Source organism: Dermochelys coriacea, chromosome 8 (genome assembly GCF_009764565.3).
Source record: "Dermochelys coriacea isolate rDerCor1 chromosome 8, rDerCor1.pri.v4, whole genome shotgun sequence".
Classification (NCBI taxonomy): domain Eukaryota; kingdom Metazoa; phylum Chordata; order Testudines; family Dermochelyidae; genus Dermochelys; species Dermochelys coriacea.
In genome coordinates, this window is record NC_050075.1 from 3,108,652 (window position 1) to 3,127,143 (window position 18,492).

At 44.8% G+C, this 18,492-nt stretch overlaps 1 protein-coding gene and 1 long non-coding RNA gene across 3 annotated transcripts in view; one reads left to right on the forward strand and one right to left on the reverse strand.

Moving 5' to 3' along the window:
* The first annotated feature begins 2,621 nt into the window (after nucleotides 1–2,621).
* Nucleotides 2,622–7,076, forward strand: LOC122461266. Its single transcript, XR_006283145.1, has 2 exons — nucleotides 2,622–6,674; nucleotides 6,869–7,076. It is a non-coding gene; the product is annotated as an uncharacterized LOC122461266 (long non-coding RNA).
* Nucleotides 6,868–18,492, reverse strand: part of CYFIP2 (cytoplasmic FMR1 interacting protein 2) — a 76,890-nt gene continuing 65,265 nt past the window's right edge. Inside the window, exons 27-31 of one of the 2 annotated variants that reach the window (XM_038413079.2) lie at nucleotides 17,417–17,489; nucleotides 16,793–16,887; nucleotides 11,461–11,699; nucleotides 9,442–9,589; nucleotides 6,868–8,798 (exon numbers count right to left, since the gene is read on the reverse strand). In XM_038413079.2, the coding sequence (XP_038269007.1) occupies nucleotides 8,631–8,798; nucleotides 9,442–9,589; nucleotides 11,461–11,699; nucleotides 16,793–16,887; nucleotides 17,417–17,489 (723 nt within the window). In that variant the 3' untranslated portion in view covers nucleotides 6,868–8,630. The remainder of the gene's footprint in view (nucleotides 8,799–9,441; nucleotides 9,590–11,460; nucleotides 11,700–16,792; nucleotides 16,888–17,416; nucleotides 17,490–18,492) is intronic. The other variant, XM_038413080.2, reaches the window with a different exon arrangement.

Here is an 18,492-nt window from a genome sequence, read left to right on the forward strand (position 1 = left end):
TCTCCTGACAATTGCTTACCCACAAACAGACAGGAACCTTTTCCGGCTGAGTTGTGTCTGAGTAGCTCATTTTTTGTTGCCATCATCATAAATATATACACAAGTTCTTTGTCTCCTCCATGTCCCTTTGGCATGAACCTTGGAGTGGGCTTCTCCCCTACCTGTGCAAAGTGGCTATAGATTAGAAAAGTGACAAGCTGGGTGAAGTGATATCTTTTATTGGACCAACTTATGTTGGTGAGAGACAAGCTTCTCTGTCTTATCAATAGAAGTTGGTCCAGTAAAAGATTTAATTTTTTTTATTAAAGCTAATGTTAAAAAACTTATATAATACAAAGGTTGGGAAAAGAGTGTCTGTACATCTGGGTATAGTGCTTAGATTATCCACAACTATAAAGTTAGTTTTTAAAAGTCATATGATACATAGAGTACATAATCAGCAATAACCCAAATTTAGGTGAACAGATTTAACAATACAGTTTAGATATTCCAAACACTCGGATATATCACTCATGAAAAGTTGTACAGAGATTTGGTTGTGGAAAGCAAAATATATCAATGAGTGACGACTGTCCGTCAGTAATTGAGAATTAGGTTAGTTGTCCATTTAGAAAATACAATATTATTTCACCCACCTTGTCTCTCTAATAGCCTGTGATGGATATGGCTACACGTACATTGCATACAAATTAGAATAATAGCATATGACTCATACTACACAACACAGATGTACAGTATCTGATATGAGGATTAAGGCCACGGGGAATCAGGCTATAGAGTTATAATAACCTTTGCCACTGCATTTAGTCACTTGCAAGTTCAGACAGGTGACAAGAAAGCCTGGCAAAGCAATGAATTCTTCTATCGCTTTGTTTAGCTATCCCACTTTTGAATGGAAAAGGCTGCTCCAGTTTGTCTCCCATAAGTCACTGGACCCACCGCTCAGCTATTTATTACCTCATTTGCTGGGATTTCTCTCATATGATTTCTTTAAAAAAAAAAAATCAGAGCCCTCCCCCATTCTCTGAAACCAGGGAGTCCTCATCCTCAGCTCATCTCTTAGCAATGTAGTTACACCTGAAATACTGGTTTACAAACCATGTGCAAGATGAGGGGCGGATAAGACCATTTTAAGTGTGACTAATACCCTCAGCAACATGGAACAACCTTTTCTTTCAGCCTCTCCCCCTTCCAACCACATACCCCAGCCTAGGACCGTAATGGAATAACTCAGGATATCAATTATCCTCCATTAGAAATAAGATGGAAACTTCATGCTGAATCTGTTGCCATTGGATGCCTAATAGGAGAAGTTGATTTGGAAATATGCTTCGGAAGGACAGGGCGGAAACATTCTACTGTGGTGTGGTGTAATCTGAGAGACTGACGGAAGAGAGTCTCCTGCTTCAAATGGGGGAAGAGATCTTTTTCCTACTGAGAATGAGCTGATTGCCATGGGGGTTCGGGGAATTGCCTGTTTTTCAGATAATCGCCTTTCAAGAACATAGGGGGAAAAGCTTGAAAAACTGGACTTCAGTAGGAAAACAGCCTTTAATTTAGCAGTTCTCAACATAACTGTTGTCTGGGGGTGAGCTAGTGGTTCCAGTGTTGCTCACTCTCATAACAGAAAAATATTTAGACTGAGATCATGTTATTTCACAAAAATATATTTTATAAAAAAAAAGTTTCTAGCCTTCATGGATGTGGAAAAAAGGGTTAAGTGTGACCCAAGTATATCCTAAAGGCTCAAAAGGTAAATTAACAGGACTCCACATTTATTTTTATTTTTTTTTAAATCTCCTTTTTGGAGGGCTTTACTCATATTTTTGAATGTGTGACATTGGCAATACTGTTTTACAGCAGAGGCCCGTCCATCTGGGGTCCCCTGGGCTCTATTCCTGACTCTGCACTGGCCCAGGAATGAGAGTAGAATACCCAGACAGCCTGGCAGCTTTCCCAGGGGGTTGCAGTGTTAAGATGTGCTATATTTTCTGGGGAGGTTTCTTCCACATCCCTCACTGATTTTTGCACTTCCCCCAAGAAGCAATTGTAGGTGAATTCCTGCAGGCAAAAGGCCAAGAGAGGGTTTTCCTGAAGAAGCAGCAAGTCACATGTCCCATCTTGCTGCCATGGGATGTTTATGGCTGCCTTGCTCTCCTTTGTATCCATGACAGGAGAAGACAAGTGGCAATTGATATGCACCCAAATCAAGTGCTGAGGGAGGGGGAAACTCACTGTTATCTGCTATTGATCCAGAGACAGGCTTAATGCCTGGCAATTTGCAGCTCAGGTATGGAGATTCCAGTAGACTAGTGAGGATAACTATAGGGACATTCATTAGAGGCTTCCAGGCATCAGATCAAGTGGATTCTCTAAGGACAGAGTGCAGAGGCAGAGTGACACACTGTTCCAAAGGTAATTTTGTTTGCAGATCCCTTATCTGCAAAACACTGCTCCAAAACTTGAAACCAAGTGAAACTCAGATGGCTGGGTTTTGTTGGGGTGAAGAGAGGTTGTCACAAACATGAAAGGCACTCTGGGTGTGTGGAAATGTTGGACACTAGTTTTGAGCAAATGTGGGCAGTTTTGAGCCAAATAATGAAACAACAGTAATGAGATAATATAATATAATCATTATATAATTATATATTATATAATATTATTATATAATAATATATGTTTTGCATTTACATAGTTCCTTTAATCTGATTTTGTCTGTCAGCCAGACTCATTCCCCAGCTATTCTTTATGCAAAAGTTCTATAGAACTGAAAATAAGGAATTCTGTCCCTTCTGTAGAATTTCAACCAATTGTTTTCAAACCCACGCGAACACTGCAAACAACATATAGAAAAGATCCCATTCTATTTCAATGGAAGCCTATATGTTTTGTTCCTATTCTTTTTCAGAGGCCTTTCCCATAAGCAATCTTCTGAAGCTGTTGTTTTTTACGGCGGTCGTGCCACAGACAGCGTGTCTCTTAAGGCAGGAGCATCTTTTTAGGTTCTGTGAATTTGATTCAGTTAAATTGATTTTCCCTCCTTTCCCCCACCCACAGTCCAGTGCTAACAATTACCTTTGTCTCTTCTGCTATACTGACTTGAGCTACATTCGTACAGCGTAACCGGTTCCAGGAAGGGTCAGTCCTGGGACAGGAGAGCTTGAAGAGACTTCTAAGTGATGCAGGCTACAATGGGAATGATCCAAAATCTGGCATTCTTTCCTCTCTGAACATTACAGAAGCAGTCCCTCCACCTGGTGTTAAGCGGGAATTGTGCTTCTAGAAGTGCCTGAGATTTAAAACCAAGGTCCTGACCACTTTAGGCCAGTAAAGATAGGATGCACTGATGCAAGTGTGTTTCCTCTGTATTGCAGCTTCTACAGTGCCCTTAGAGGGAACCAAAGCATGAAGGGTGCATCCAAGTGGGACTAACCGCGGGAGAAGGTGGCAGCAAGAACCTGGTGGAGTGCAGAAGCCCCTTTTGACATAGCAAGCTGTGTTAGTGCAGAGAATCTGGACCATAGTTCAAAACTGTGTTGAGTCGGGCTTGTCCACTCTTCCATCAAAGCTTTGTGTGTGTGACTGCGAACTGGGTTTGTAACTCAATGAAATTATTTTGCAGAAAGTGTCTGTTTTCCCTTGAAATTTTTCATTTTTCTTATTGTTGGAAAAGGAAGAGCCTGAAACATGAAGAATGTTTGGGTTTCGACAAAAAGTCAAAATTTTCAGCGACATTCAAGAGCCTGCCATTTTCGCAGGCATAATTTGACATAATTTAGGATTTGCCCATTTCTCCAATGAGCCCCACTTTTATTTTTCCCAATTACAAAAAGCATCCCACATTTGTTGTATACATTGGTGGTTGCTGTGGTAGGGGACATGTCGCCAGGTACCAGGTGCTTTATCGTCACAGAAGCATTTTTAATAGAGATGGAAGCTTCCGTTGACCAACACAGGAACAACAAAAAAAAATACAAAACATCATCTCCGGCTGCACAGCATTCATGAATTAACACCATATTCAATCACAAGCAGAAATATACTTCACCATAAATAAATTTAAATTCATTGTACAAAAAACCCCAAGTAGCTCTTCGTACAAATATGGTACATTGGATAAGTGTTCTTGCAAACATTTTTTTTTAAATGTTCAAGAACAAATTTTTGCTCTGGTTCACAAACACATAAACCAACTGAACTGGAATAATACAGGAGAAAAAGGACGAGAGTGTTCACCACTCCTAATAAGTGTTGTTAGAGAAAAGAATGCCATTGAAGTAGAGTTTGAGTTGGTTTGATTTCCCCTTTCTACTGGGCTGCTCAAAATCAAGTACATCATCATCATCATCAAGGAATGGGGCTGTGCACTGCAAATACTCATATTTCATAGATTTTTAATGCATGAAGGGATCATTATGATAATCTAGTCTGACCTCCAGCATAACTCAGGCCACAATATTTTATCCACTAATTGCTGCATCAAACCCAACAACTTCTGTGTACATATAAAGAAGACATAGATCCAGTTTTAATTTAAAGGCTCTGAGGGTATGTCTACATTGCAATGTAAGCCCAGGGTTAGCAGAACTTCAGTGAGCAGACCATGTGGTTGTTAACCTAGGCCTTGAGAGTCTACACTCATTTGTAACCCCTGGTTAGGAATTGTTGAACCCTGGGTCTCAATCTGGGGCGCCAGCATCTACACTGCATTATTCGGACCCGAGTCCAACAACCCATCTCCCAGACTTGCTAGTGCCCCTCCTCCCCAAAATGTGGCTGCTCTAGCCCTTTGTTTGTGGTGCAGAGTGGAGAAATCTGACTGTCCAGAAGACATAGAAAGTTAGCCCATGGGATTGTAGGATACTTTTGGTGGATACCCAGAGCAAGGATCCAAGCCCTGTGTTAGCACAATTTGTGTGTAGACGGTAGGAGGGTTAGGCTTGAACCTGAGTTCAAACCCTGGGCTTACTCTGCAGTGTAGACATATCCCAAGTGCTGGAGGATTTACCACATCCTTTGGTAATCTGTTCCAGCGGTTAATTACCCTCACTGTTAATAATTTGCACCTTAAAGACTAAAGATTATTAGATTAAAAAGAACAAGCAAAACAGAAAAGGTTGTCCAGTTCATTCAATGGCCCTATCTTAAAACCCTTACTAAATATGTAGTCAAAGAGGCTTTGAGAACAGGAGCTAAGATCTACACAACTGACTTGCATCCTTTTGGTAGAAAAGGGTATTGAAATTCAAGTTGCATGAATAAAGGTTGTATGACTGAGCCCTTGCTGCCATCCCACACTACTTGAGCAACAGTGTAAAACACCCGCGTAAACCCTACAGCTGAAATATACTCTGTTTTAATCATACGGCTTTGGTTTCCTGCTCATAATTTTTTATTCTTCCCCCCCTCCCCCTCCCCCAACAGGTCCTGAGAAGGGTTGGGAGGTCATTTTGTTCAAGCAAATTTCCCATGCGTGGACAACAGACACATATATTGGTCCATGCATTCCATTTCAGCTCATCCAACTGTGCTTTATAGTCCTCAAGAATTAATCCCCTAAAACAACAGCAAAAGAACATTACATTTCACAAGCTGATGTTCATACATGGTGAAATACACCACAACTCATTCAGAGCCTAAGTGCTGGCAGACAGGCTTTAATCGCATAAAGCCAATTACGTCTAGCTGCTGGAGCTAGGCTGTGTGGTACACTTCACCCTTATGTATTAAACTTGTAGTGTTTTGTGCCACAACCAGGCCCACCGACAGAAATTCCGGGCCCCTAGGGAGGTGAAGCCCAGGGTGGAAGTGACGAATTCGTCATTTCCAGGACCGCCCACGATAGCCAATTGCATTGGCCTGCAGGGCCCCCCAAAACATGGGGCCCGCAGCAGTTGTGCGCACCTAGGAGGCCTGCAGGCTTGGACTGCGACCCCTCTTCTCCCTCCTGCTGGGGGGAGGGGAGGCCTCGGGCTTCGGCCCCACCCGAGGTGGCGGGGCTTGGGCTCCGTGCCATTCCTGGGGTCATGCAGTAACTTTGTTGTCAGAAGGGGGTCGTGGTGCAATGAAGTTTGAGAACCCCTTTAGCCCAATAAAAAATACCATTTAGGATCTTTCCTGTCATCTCATCTCATTTCACACACAAAAAATAACATTCCTGATGTCCCCACTCTGCTAACCCAGATTTTTTACATGTATGTAGGTCCACTGACTTCAGTGTAGTAACATCAGGCTGATGTAACAGAGCGGGAACCAGGCCTTTCATCCTTAGTAGAGGAGCAGTTATCATATATAAAGCAGAACCTTCCGATGTTTGTGTCCTTGAACATGCTGTTCTTCTTCCAGATGGGATGGAAAAAAATCCACCCTCTCAGACTCAAGTCTTTTCCTGCCTGATGATTTGATTAAATGATCTGAGATGATTTCCCTCAACCTTCATGTTAGTTTCAGATTAAAATGCACCAGAGATTTTCTTTTTGTAGCTTAAACAGCTGCCTCAGGAAACTCAAGGTGGCCAATATGCCCAGCAGCACTTGAGGGGGATATTCACTGGTTGCCAGGGAAACAGAGGTGGATGCTCTCTGGGAGAACAAAGGCATCTCCCATCAGAAATTCACCTCTAGCCAACAATATTGAGTTGGCTGCTGGTCTCAAAGACAGAACGTTCCAGACATGTTAGTCTGTATTCGCAAAAAGAAAAGGAGGACTTGTGGCACTTTAGAGACTAACAAATTTATTAGAGCATAAGCTTTCGTGAGCTACAGCTCACTTCATCCGATGAATGCATCCGATGAAGTGAGCTGTAGCTCACGAAAGCTTATGCTCTAATAAATTTGTTAGTCTCTAAGGTGCCAAACGTTCCAGACAGGACACCTCTTCAGCTGATCTCCTTTCTGTTCCCTCTGACGGAATAACTGCTCGCTGTCTCTGGCTTCGCAGCATTTGTGAAAGCAGTGCATTGTCCACAGTAAGATGAACCGAGTGTCTGGGTTGTGTTGAGCTACAGTGCATCAACATTGCTGTATTACATAATGGCAAAGGTCTGATTTAACCTAAATAAAATCAAGAAATTAAAATTTTCTCAGTGGTGAGGTCAGGGTGGATTAGGAGAGGTGCATGTGGCCTGGCCCTTAATTCTTAATTCCAGAGGGCAGGTTCTGGTCTCATCTCTATCTGAGTAAATCTGGAGTGACTTCACTGAAGTCCAAGGGGTTACTCCAGGTTTACCCCTGTGTAGATGAAATCCGGATCTGGCACCTTAGCTTTTGCCACATCAAACAAGACCCTTCATCTCACTTCAAAGAAGTTGGTTTCGGGAAGAAGGGAAGACAATGAGTTTTGAAATGTTCCTTGATGTTTCAACTAGGTTCTTTTAATCTCACAGGATCCTGGACAACGTTGAAGAATCAGAAGGAAACAGAATCCTGTATTTTCTTTGTAGAACCCTCCGAGTACTGTGTTCATTTCCTTTCTGATGCTTATTTCATTTCCTCTGCTCTAAAGGATCCTGCTGTTTCTATGTAATAGGGTTTCCGTTCACCCCGACTGGAACTCTCCATGCCCTGTAGGCGTGTGTAGTGGAGGAACTCATTTGAAACAAAGAAAACTGTCGTTCAAGAATGGACACAAACTGTAGCTTCCAGCTCATTTTCGAATGTGGATGTTTGATCCTTGGCTAAAAGCCAAAGTACATGTACATTCTGGAGGTAAGCTGGGCTGTCAGGATCACTGATTCCTCCTCCCACCCCAGGAATATAGCGAGTGGAATTTTCAGGGAAATGTAGCACACAGCATTCATTAGGAGATTTCATTGTTTACTCCCTGGTAGATACAGCTTCAGCGGGCACCTCTTCTGAATTAGTAGTGGGGATATGGCATGTAGTGGGAAATCACCAGGATGGTATCTTGTCTCCCAGCTCTCTGAAATGCAGAGGACAGCCATTCAGTCACGCACGGCTAGTCTGAAACCCATGAATCACAAAGCCCCCTTACCAAGCAGCCGAGAGAGAGCCTAAAAGGGAAGAAGACATGGTGAAAAGAGTGGGGAAATCTCCAAACCCAGATGGACAGTGATGCTAGACTCAAACTCTGAATCAACTTGGTTTCCTTTTTCTGGTCAGGCGACTTCTTCCTCTGTAGGCTGCCAAGTGAGAAATGCTGCTATTCTGCCTCACTAAACAAGGGATGTCTTCAAACTCTCCTGCCGCAGTCATGCATCACAAGGGGAAGTTTCACGTGCCTCACCACACCCGCAGTGGGAGATGGCTTCTGGTGCTCTGAAACTATCAGCTTGTGACTGGAACCTGACACCTTGGACTCTAATATGGCTTCAGAGTTTTCGGTTCGACGGGTCGTATCACAGAAAAACAAAACCAAAATAATGAACCCACTGCATAGAAGAAAAGCACATCCTGCCCCCTCCCACACCCAGTCTTAAAGCTACAGGTAGAGCCAACCACAGGGATGCTACAGCACATGCAGTCAAACAGGGCCAGTTAGGAAGATGTGTGTGTCGGGTGTACCCAATCTCTCTTGTTGCCAGAGCCACATTGTCAAGTTTCTCCTTCCCAGTTCTTGTTCTGATCCAGTTTCTCTTCCTCCCTAATCCCAAAGGGGTTTAATATCCACGCTTAGCAAGTGGTAGCCAGGGACTGGTGGATGGGGGGCTGGAAGCAGCGCACATGCTCAACCGTGGAGCTGTCTGTTTCCACCGACTTCATGTACTTGTTCAGGATGGCGAAAATCTCGTTATTCAGAATCTGATACTTCCTGATGCGGTCAGCCATCTTCTTCAGGGGCTGGAGGGGGGGGGGGGGAAGAACAGGCAAAGAGAGATGAAGCAATCCCTCTTGCTCAGCTGGAAAGCATCAACAGTACCACTAGCCCACTGCTAAGAAACCTCAGTGGGGCAGTTACAACCCCTGTTACATATCCCCACAGTGAACAGCAAGTCACCTCCATTCTATAGGCCAATGAGTCACGCCAAAGCATGACAGGGCCAGTATGCTGTAGTCAGAAGAACCCAAGTCTAACCTCATTCCCCCTCCTCCCCAACTTACTTATTGCTAAAGCTAGTGCAATTACAGTATGGCTAATGGGCATTATTATTAATTATTATTTGTATGCAGTTCCCCATGGCCAAGCTGAAGGTCCCTGCTTTAAGAGCAAAAGGGTTCAGTTCCCATGCCCCATTAAAGTCTTGGCCTCTCTGCTGCAACTCCAGGTAGGAATCCCACAGTGGATGGCTCTAGCCCAATCTGGGCATTGTTTAAAGACACAGGGCAACACTAGACACTTTGGGTCCCCCGCTGGGGATTCAGCACCTTGGGGTCCATCTGTGAATAACAGCGCGATCCTGCTATGGTGCAAGAGCAGGGAGAGGATAGTTTTGCATTACTGACCCTTCAAAAGGGGGTGGGAGGTGGCTGTCCCCGGCCTTACCACGTTCTTTATGATTTCATCCTTCCCATCCTGCCTCTGCACCTTCAGCAGATGATAACAGAAGTCAAAGAGGTCGAAGCGTCGCTGCTGCCCGAGGAGAACAATGACAGAGCAGCCGGCCCAATTCAAACCATCTCCAAAGCACTGCCTGGAGAAGGCCAGAGAGACATGAGGGAAGCTGTTTAGAGAAGGGTTGTCCCACATGATATGAGTCACCTTCCTCACCGAATTCCTGCTGTCTTGACTCTTTCATACAGCTACAGCATAGATGCGTGTGAGAGCAAATGAACTAAAGAACAGCCATGCAGAACCCCAGTGGAGCCAGCCTGTCTTCTCAGAGCTCAACCAGGCAACATGGCCTAGTGGACAAAACTTAGAAGACCTGGCTTCTATTCCCAGCTTTGACAATGAGCTGCTCAGTGACCTCCAGCAAGTCACTTCCTCTCTCTGTGCCTCAGTTTCTCTTCCCATCTTCCTATTTAGCTTGAAAATTCATTGGGGCAAGGTTTGTTTTGCTGTGTTTGTACAGCACCATGAGGCCTTGATCTTAGCTGGGTTCCTTAGGGGCCCCAGTAATAGAAATAAAGAACAACAGGATGCAAGTTGGGAGAAAAAGTTAAAACAAACCTTCCTCCCCTAAAAAACTAAACAGACCAGAAGGCTGCAGCTAGGCCAGAAATTCTCAAACTTCATTGCACCGCGACTCCGTTGTGGTAACAAAAATTGCGACACGACTCCAGGATAGGGGGACCGAAGCCTGAGTCTGCCTGATTCCAACTGCCCCAGGTGGGGAGCCAAAGCCTGAGCCCCCATGCCCTGGGTGAGGAAGGGGTCAAAGCCAAAGCCCCAGGGCTTCAGTCCCAGCCAGGGAGCCTGTAACCTGAGACCTGCCACCCAGGGCTGAATCCCTCAGGCTTCGGCTTCGGCCCTGGGTGGTACAGCTCAGGCTTCAGCTCCGAGTCCCAGCAAGTCTAAGCCAGCCCTGGCGACCCCATTGAAATGGGGTCCCGACCTACTTTGAAGTCCCGACACACAGTTTGAGAACCGCTGAGCTAGGCTAAAGCAGTACAATATCACTTCATTGACAAGGGGTTGTTTCAACATCACCTTTATTGTGGCTCTGCAGAAATGAAGGAAAAATATCAATGCACTTGGTGTAAGTGGAAGAGTTATTGTGAGATCTTCCTTTCCACTAGGGATAACCCTGGTATCTTAACCAGCGCTCCCTCTCTCTCTATTGCCTCAGGCTGTGGGAGATGTAGCTGAAGGTGGCCTCATTTACCTGCATTTTCAGCTCAGTGCCTGTCCTCACCTCATGCTCTATCCCGGCTTTTGCATTTTCTGCAAATGTTACTATTTGTGAATGGTGCCAAATCAGCAGCCCTGGAGACTGGGATCCTCTGCTCAGCCACAGAACAGGCCTGGCCCAATCTCCCCAGCTCCGCTACAGCCCTGAGGGGTAGGCAATGCAGCCTAGTGGCCAGAGCACTGCACTGGGACTCAGGAGACCTGGATTCTATTCCTGTCTCTGGCCTGTGGAGGGACTTTGGGCAAATCGGCACCTCTGTGCCCTCATCTATACCGGGGATAATGATCCTAACCTGCTGTGAGATCTACTGACAGTTGCTATACAAGAATGCGGCGTTATTATTCCAGTTCTGTCTCTCAGCCCATTGTATTCCTGGCCTCTCTCTGTGTGGGGGGTGGCTTCTGTGACTGGGATACCCCTGGCAGCGCCAAAACTATTTCATATGGGCTTCCATTAGACAGCCGTGCCCAGCTGCAGCAGGCTTTGAACTGGCAGTGGAGGTAGAAGGTTCTGTATTACATTCCTGATTCCTGAGCCATCCAATCCCCACGCCCCTGTTTTATCAATGATGCTCTAATCACTACCTGGGTTGTTACCTAGGGTTCCATATTATCACAACACATTTCTCTGACTAAGAGCCTGGGTAACCCTCAGAATCCTGGGCATGCCCAGCTGGCACATGCTAACCGACAAACAGTGTGCATACTCACTCTGCAGTGAACTCGTTCGTCCCCACGGGGATGCAGTACACGAACTGCATGGCACTCCAGAGCCGGTGGAACTCGACACACTCATCCACATGCATGACCCCGTTGGTAGGGGGAGGCCCACGCCAGATTGGGTCCAGCAGGTAGCCGCGAATGCGCGTCAGGATCACCTCGAACATGGAGAGCCCGCAGCACAGCCGCTCCTTGGTCAGCAAGTCACCCTCCCGAGCAATGGCTATTTGCTGAGAAGGAAGATAACCACAGAAACAAAAGCGGATGTGTGATGACCTCCCTTTTGGAATTCTGCACTGATCTCCCTCCTGTCTCTCTCAGTTCTTTCACATTTGATATCATATTCCATGCAAGACCCAACCTTACCTCTGACAGATGTTCCCATGGTATGCCCCTCCTGAGAACAGCCATCCCACTTAGGATAGGGCAGAAGAATATAAAGGACACAGTCCTCAAATATTTTTCATAACTCTAAACATTTTTATCCTTTGGCAATAACTCAATACCTTGGAAGTTAGAAGCTGAAGGCTGTTTTCTTCCAGAAGCACGTAGCCTCAATCCTGCCTGCACACTGCTATGTTACTGTGGGACTACTCATGACTGCTGGACTGCATATACTGGATTGTTTCTGTCATACCACTCATGGATAGTAGACAACGAAGCCTGCTCTGTTACGGTAGGGTGATTGGTAACACCTGAGCTGTGCACACTAGTTTGTGATTATAGGGATACTCCCTGTACACACTTGTTTGCTATGACAGGATTGTTCAGAGCAACTGATCCAAAATGTGTGTGCAACTACCTAATAGGCACACACTCAGTTAGACATATGCAAACACTGGTACACAACTGTGCATGTTTAGCTTTGAAAAACTGGTTTATGCAGACTTTGAAAACAGGCTGCAAGAACAGAGAGGATGTCGGGTACATTTTGATTCTCCCAGCCTTGCCATGATCTCTTTAAAAAGCAGAATGCTGTAACATTCTTGGCTCGTTTTCTAGGTAGGATTAAAAAAAAAGCTCTGAAAAATATTTGAAGGCACCAAAAACTTAGTACTTCCCCCCCTCCCCCCAGTATATTTTAGAAGAAGCTTGAGGTAACCAACTTCATGAACTTTTGGGGGTGAAATGTATAGCCGCACCGAGAACTGAATAATACATACTCTTGGATACACCCGTGCTAATCTGGAATAGTTCTAATGACATCAATGGAGTTACCCAGATGTACACTGTGTAACAGAGCAGAATCTGGCCTCATTTCATCTCCCAATGACTGTCACTAACCCTAGAAAAAAAAAAGGTGATTTAGGGCATAAAAGCAACTGTGTCCTTTGCCCTAGCAGAGCAGCTCTGATTATTGTCTGTAGCAGCAGTGAGCTGTGCTAGCTTGAAAAGTATCATTAGTTAACTTTCCTTTGGCTCTTGTAATTGTTCTGTTTCGTGCCATTTCCACCTGCTTTATTGACTCCCACTGCTTCCTCCCAGGGCCCATGCAGTCCGTTAGGAAAATGGTGCATTGAGTTACAATTACCTTTGCCAAGAGTAAAAAGGTAAATGGAAGCATAGCTTTGTTACCATGCGTGCCTGGCCAGGGAGTCAAAATGTGTTGGGTCTGCTGTGGTCACAGAAGATCACCCCCGTTTGAATGTTTGTCAAGGTGTTTTATTCCCATGGACAGAGCACTTTACTCCCAGTGTTACATGGCACATGCATGCACAGCAGATGTGGCACTTTCTAGCCCTACTGCCCATGCTAGGGGGTTTCCTGTGGCTTTATGCAGGCTTTAAGCAGCTGCTATATTTCTGACTCTCCCAGTAGCTTCTATAACAAATACATTTTTATCTGATCTGGATCAATACTGGGGTTCCAGGGATGCAGGTCGCAGATGGAAGGGGAAGGGGTGTGGCCCAGGTAGACAGTGAGAATGTGAGTGTTTGCTCAAATTACTTAAAAGACAGTGGATCCAAATTAATGTCGACTTGAGTGGATCTGGTTTTGGAAACATCTGGAGCTCATTCCGCTCAGCTGATTGCCCTAATAAGTAACATTTTAGCCACCTACAGAGACAAATCTAGTGGCAGCGGATCAGCCATCCACTCTGTCCTTTTTGCTGCCCCAAACCACAGGTCCCCACTAATTGAAATCCAGGAACTCCTGAAACTCATCTCCACCAAGTTTCAGAGTAGCAGCCGTGTTAGTCTGTATTTGCAAAAAGAAAAGGAGTACTTGTGGCACCTTAGAGACTAACAAATTTATTAGAGCATAAGCTCTAAGCTACAGCTCACTTAATCGGATGCATTTGGTGGCGAATATTGTAAATTTGTTAGTCTCTAAGGTGCCACAAGTACTCCTTTTCTTTTCATCTCCACCAGACGTTTAAAAGGCCCTGGCCATGCTCTGACACCCCATTTCATTAGAAGTGGTTTATGCAGGCAATAGCCTAAAGTCTTATTGTTTGGTAAATATTGAAACTGGAAGTTCTACAATTACCGTATGCTGCAGTTACAAGGACAGCCTGGTAGCATAAACGCACAAGGCCGTTAATATTCAACTGAGAGCAAATATACAGAGAAAGTCAAGGGAGAGTACAGATTCTGCAAGGCAGCAGCACCAGCTCTAAATCTGTTAAACTTCAGAATGTGGGTTTCACATAACTGCTTCACTTCCCCAGTGCTCAGACCTCAAGCTGGTAGAGGTGGCAGATATGCCCTAGCAGATAGGTGGGTAGACTGATTCGTGCTGTCCTGCAGAGCAGTGTTAAACTCACAACTGCAGCATGCTTGTAGTACAGCACCTCGGTACAATTTCAAGGCAAATATATTTAATGGGCCCACACCAATGCCACTAAATCTGCATGCACATGGGCTGGTGGGCACAGAAACCGACATGACTTTAGAGTCTGCTCAGCAAGCTGAGGGACTACATTATTGATTAACAGTATTATTGTTTGTGGGATCCATATGCCATGCACACCAATTTCAGTGTGGTCAGATTGTCTGGAATGAACTAGTCCAATAATCTTAATATATGATTTTTTGAAGAAACTGTAAAGAGACCAATTCTGCCCTAAGATGCACACACGGCTACCAGGGATGAAGCAGGATCCACAAGCATGCCATTAAGGACAGACTTTGGTCCTATGGCTGATCATCAGAAGGCCTTGATATAAAGCTACTACTGCCTCTGGCTGCCCACCAGGCTAACAGCAGCTGGAGGGCAATACTCATATATCAAAGCCAGACCTAGAGTCTGAAGTCCCGTCATCCTGTCTCAGTTGTCAGAAACACACCTGTGTTGTGTATGAGATACTGAACTCTCTTGAATAGCTTTACGGTGGGAGGGCGAGGGCAGCATACAACTCATCAGCTGAAGCAACAAAGGGTGGGCTTTGCAGGTGGGTGGGCTTTGCAGGAGTGCCAAATCTCTCACTGACTGTGGCGGGGTGGGGGGGACAGTTAGGCTTACTCTGCTAAATGTACATTTTCTCATTCTTGTTGGGGAGTTTACTCAACGAGCCATTCTGGCACCTTTGATTCTGCATTGAAGGCACATGCAAATGATGATTTATGTCCTGCTCACTGCCTGTTTGCTGTCATTGTACAAACACAGCCTACACGTAGCCCCCTTTTAATGCACAAACCCTCTACAACTTGGGCCAAAGCCATGGAAAGACTCTCACTGACTTCAGTCGGCCGTGGATGAGGCCCTTAGACCACAGCATTTATTATGTAAACTGCATAGGACCAAATTTTCATTGTCATCGGCATCCAAACCCAAACAGCTGAAATGAGCTCATACGTTTCCAGACACCTGTTTTTGGGTGCCTATATCTTCTGTGCACAAAAACATTGATGTTTGTGTCCCAAACTGCATTTCCAGGAGCAAACTAATAGCAGTGGGGCACCATCAATAAATACAGTTGTGTTTATTTACATCTGAGTTTCTGAGTTCTCATAACTTTGGTTCCCAAAAGTATGTACGTGAAGAACTTGGGAGCACACTAGCGTGAGTCAATTTTTAGTGGGAAAAATGAAATACCTTTTGTTTGATCATTATAAATATGGTGAGGAGAAGCAGCAAGCGGACTTTATACAGTAGAATTTAAGGATGATTTTGCAAGGAAGGAAGACACACACACATAAAAGCACAGTGGTGATTTATATCTCAACAATGCCCCTTTACAAAGGGAACTCTATGGGAGATGAGAAGTGCCAACAAATCAGAACAGAACCCTCTGCTACTCTTTCTGTTTTTTTGTTTCATACTATTCCCAGAGATGCTAAGTTCCACATGACCTTGAATTATAAATATGATCCACTGGAAAATAGGAAAGTTAATTGCCTGGATCCTGTCACAGATCTGTCACTTTTTATTGCTGAATGTTCATTCCAGCTACAGAAAATTACTGTGTGAGGAAGTTAATCTAATTCAGTGTCTCAAATACATCTTCTTCTATTAACTAAAAGAGAGCAGCATTTTGGTAGTGACAGTGGGTGAAATCCTGGCCATACCGGAAATCACTGGGGGTTCAGCCATTGACTTTAGTGGAGCCAGGATTTCAACCATTATGATTGTTTATTTTGGTGAGAGATTTAAAAATGGTGTCATAACTTCAGCATAAAAGATAGATCTTTCCATTAAGGCCCTGATTCAAGGAAGCATCCCTATGCAGGAAAGCATTTAAATGCATGCTTAACTTTAAGCACTCGCTTAAGCCCCAAGCACATGTTTAAAGTTATACAAGCGCTGACATGATTTCCTGAATATGGATGGACTTAAGTGTGTGCGTAAATACTTTCCTGAACTGGGAGCTTAAAGACTTGATGGTAATCTCCCAGGTCAGTAACAATGTCCCACATGTCCCCCCACAGAATTCCCTCCTGTGAAAATACCTATGGCAGTAGGTGGCAATTTTCAAAGTTGTTAATGTTCAGAACTGGCTTCTGAGCATTCACCCCACCACTCCTATTGCAGAATGGTTAGCACCCTGCCTTCCTGAAAGGAAGCACTAACACACCGTCTTTACACCAGCTCCTAAATCTCCCTGACAGGCCTCATCAGCTGCTAGAGGCAAGGGGTTAAATTTGTCTGATCAGCAGAAAAATGGCAGTCCGGAATAAAAATAACTCAGATGTAAGTGACACTTTCCCCGAGAATAAGTGTGGGTAATTCAATAAAGCACCTGCCCAGAGATCACTCTCTTCTCAGGGCAAGGGAGGAGCTGTGCAGCATGTTGGAATAAAAATTGGAGCACTTTCCTAAGGCTGAATGGGCAATCGGGGGACTGCTGGGAATTTCCCGGTAGTTGCAAAGGAATCCTTACCTGAGGAGTTCCCAGCCTCTCTATTAAAGGAACCAGGTGAAGTGGGGCATATTTGGCTTCGAGACGCTTCATGCGTACCTCCAAGCGTTCTCCTTCTGTCAAGCGAGCAGCAAACAGTGACATAAGACTAGGCAGTGACAAGCTGGCATTTCTGCAGAATCGCCCGGAGCTGCCTCCCCACGATCGTCTGCTCTGACTCTGGCTCAGGGGGTCAGAACACCAGCGGGAAAGGGAATCGGGTGACGTGCTGCGGAAGGGGGTGTGATTACAGTCTCCGCACTAGCAGCTTCATTGTGAGTTTGTAAAAGGGCCCTGTTTTGAAAGCACAAATCTGACTATTATCAATCAGCTGTGGCGCATTTCATGCTGTCATTCTCCAGACCCGCTTGCACATTGCTAAATGGCTTCTAAAGTGGAAAGAAATGGAATGGCTAACGAGTACTTCAACTTTGGTAACTAGACTATAAACATCCTGGCTGACACTTGTCCTCCACCTGACTTTCGACTGCATCATTGTCTATGAAAGGGCAGAACGCAGCGTAAGAAACAAATCTGCAACATTAAGGGGGGTGATTCTCGGTATGGGAATAAGCACTGATCTCTGCTTCCCTCTTGACTTCTTACCTTTGATGTAGACCCTGGGCAAAATATTTTGGAAGGGAGCAGCATGCAGCAAATCACAAACTTCTTCCTGGGACTGAGGCAGGAGGAAGAAAAATAAAATAAGTTAAAAAATTCCTTAAGGGACTGAGTATATGGCTCAGGGGGTTGGCGAGAGCACATGGACCCGTTCACCTCTAGGGCGCGCATTCAAATCCAGCCCAATAGTAACGTAAGAGGTCTGAACCCCTGTGAAGTGAAACTGGAAAAAAGTACCTGCCCAAAGCCCTTTAAACTAAACCAGAAAGGTTTGTATAGCTCCATTAAATAACTTCCTGTCTGTACAAGCCCAGAAGGCTATATAGAGCACTCACTGACTCCGAGTCTAGAAGCACATGAAGGAAATGATTTCCGTTTTACTCTAACTTGATGACTTCCTATCATTTATTTTCTAAGGATCTCAAGACAGTCTCTTGATAGGAAGAACTTGTTGGCTTAATTGCTGCAAGGTGTGTGTGTGCATACATATACGAATCCTAGGGGCTGTTATTGAACCTTACATAGTATGTTCGTTTGGATTTAGTTCATTTGGATAGACATTTACAGCCAATACTATCAGACCAAAGGTGTGGTGCACCCCAGGCAGACTAGAGAAGGCATACAAAAAGGGCTAGAAAAGAATAACAAAATGAGATGCCACTTGGAAAAACACATGCCAGCACACTTGGGGGAAATTAATCCAAAACACAGACATACAAGAGGGAGAAACCTGGAAATAGTAATACTGAAAGAGTGATGGCCGACAACAAATTGTATATGAATTTGCAATGGGAGACGGCAGCAAGGAAAATGGAGAGGTTACTTACCCAGTAGCTGGAGTTCTCGGAGATGTTTTCTCCCTGTGGGAGTTCCACTTGCAACTGTGTGTCTTTGAGTGGCGATTTTTCTTCAGCAGTGTCCATGGGTCTGCACCTGTGGCCTACGTATTCTCAGGCTCTGGACTGAGGTTATACAGGGAGGGGTAGATTCGCCACCACACCACTTCCTTCTCAACAAGTTCAAAGGCAAGAACTCAAAGGCAAAGGGGACAGGAAGGTGGG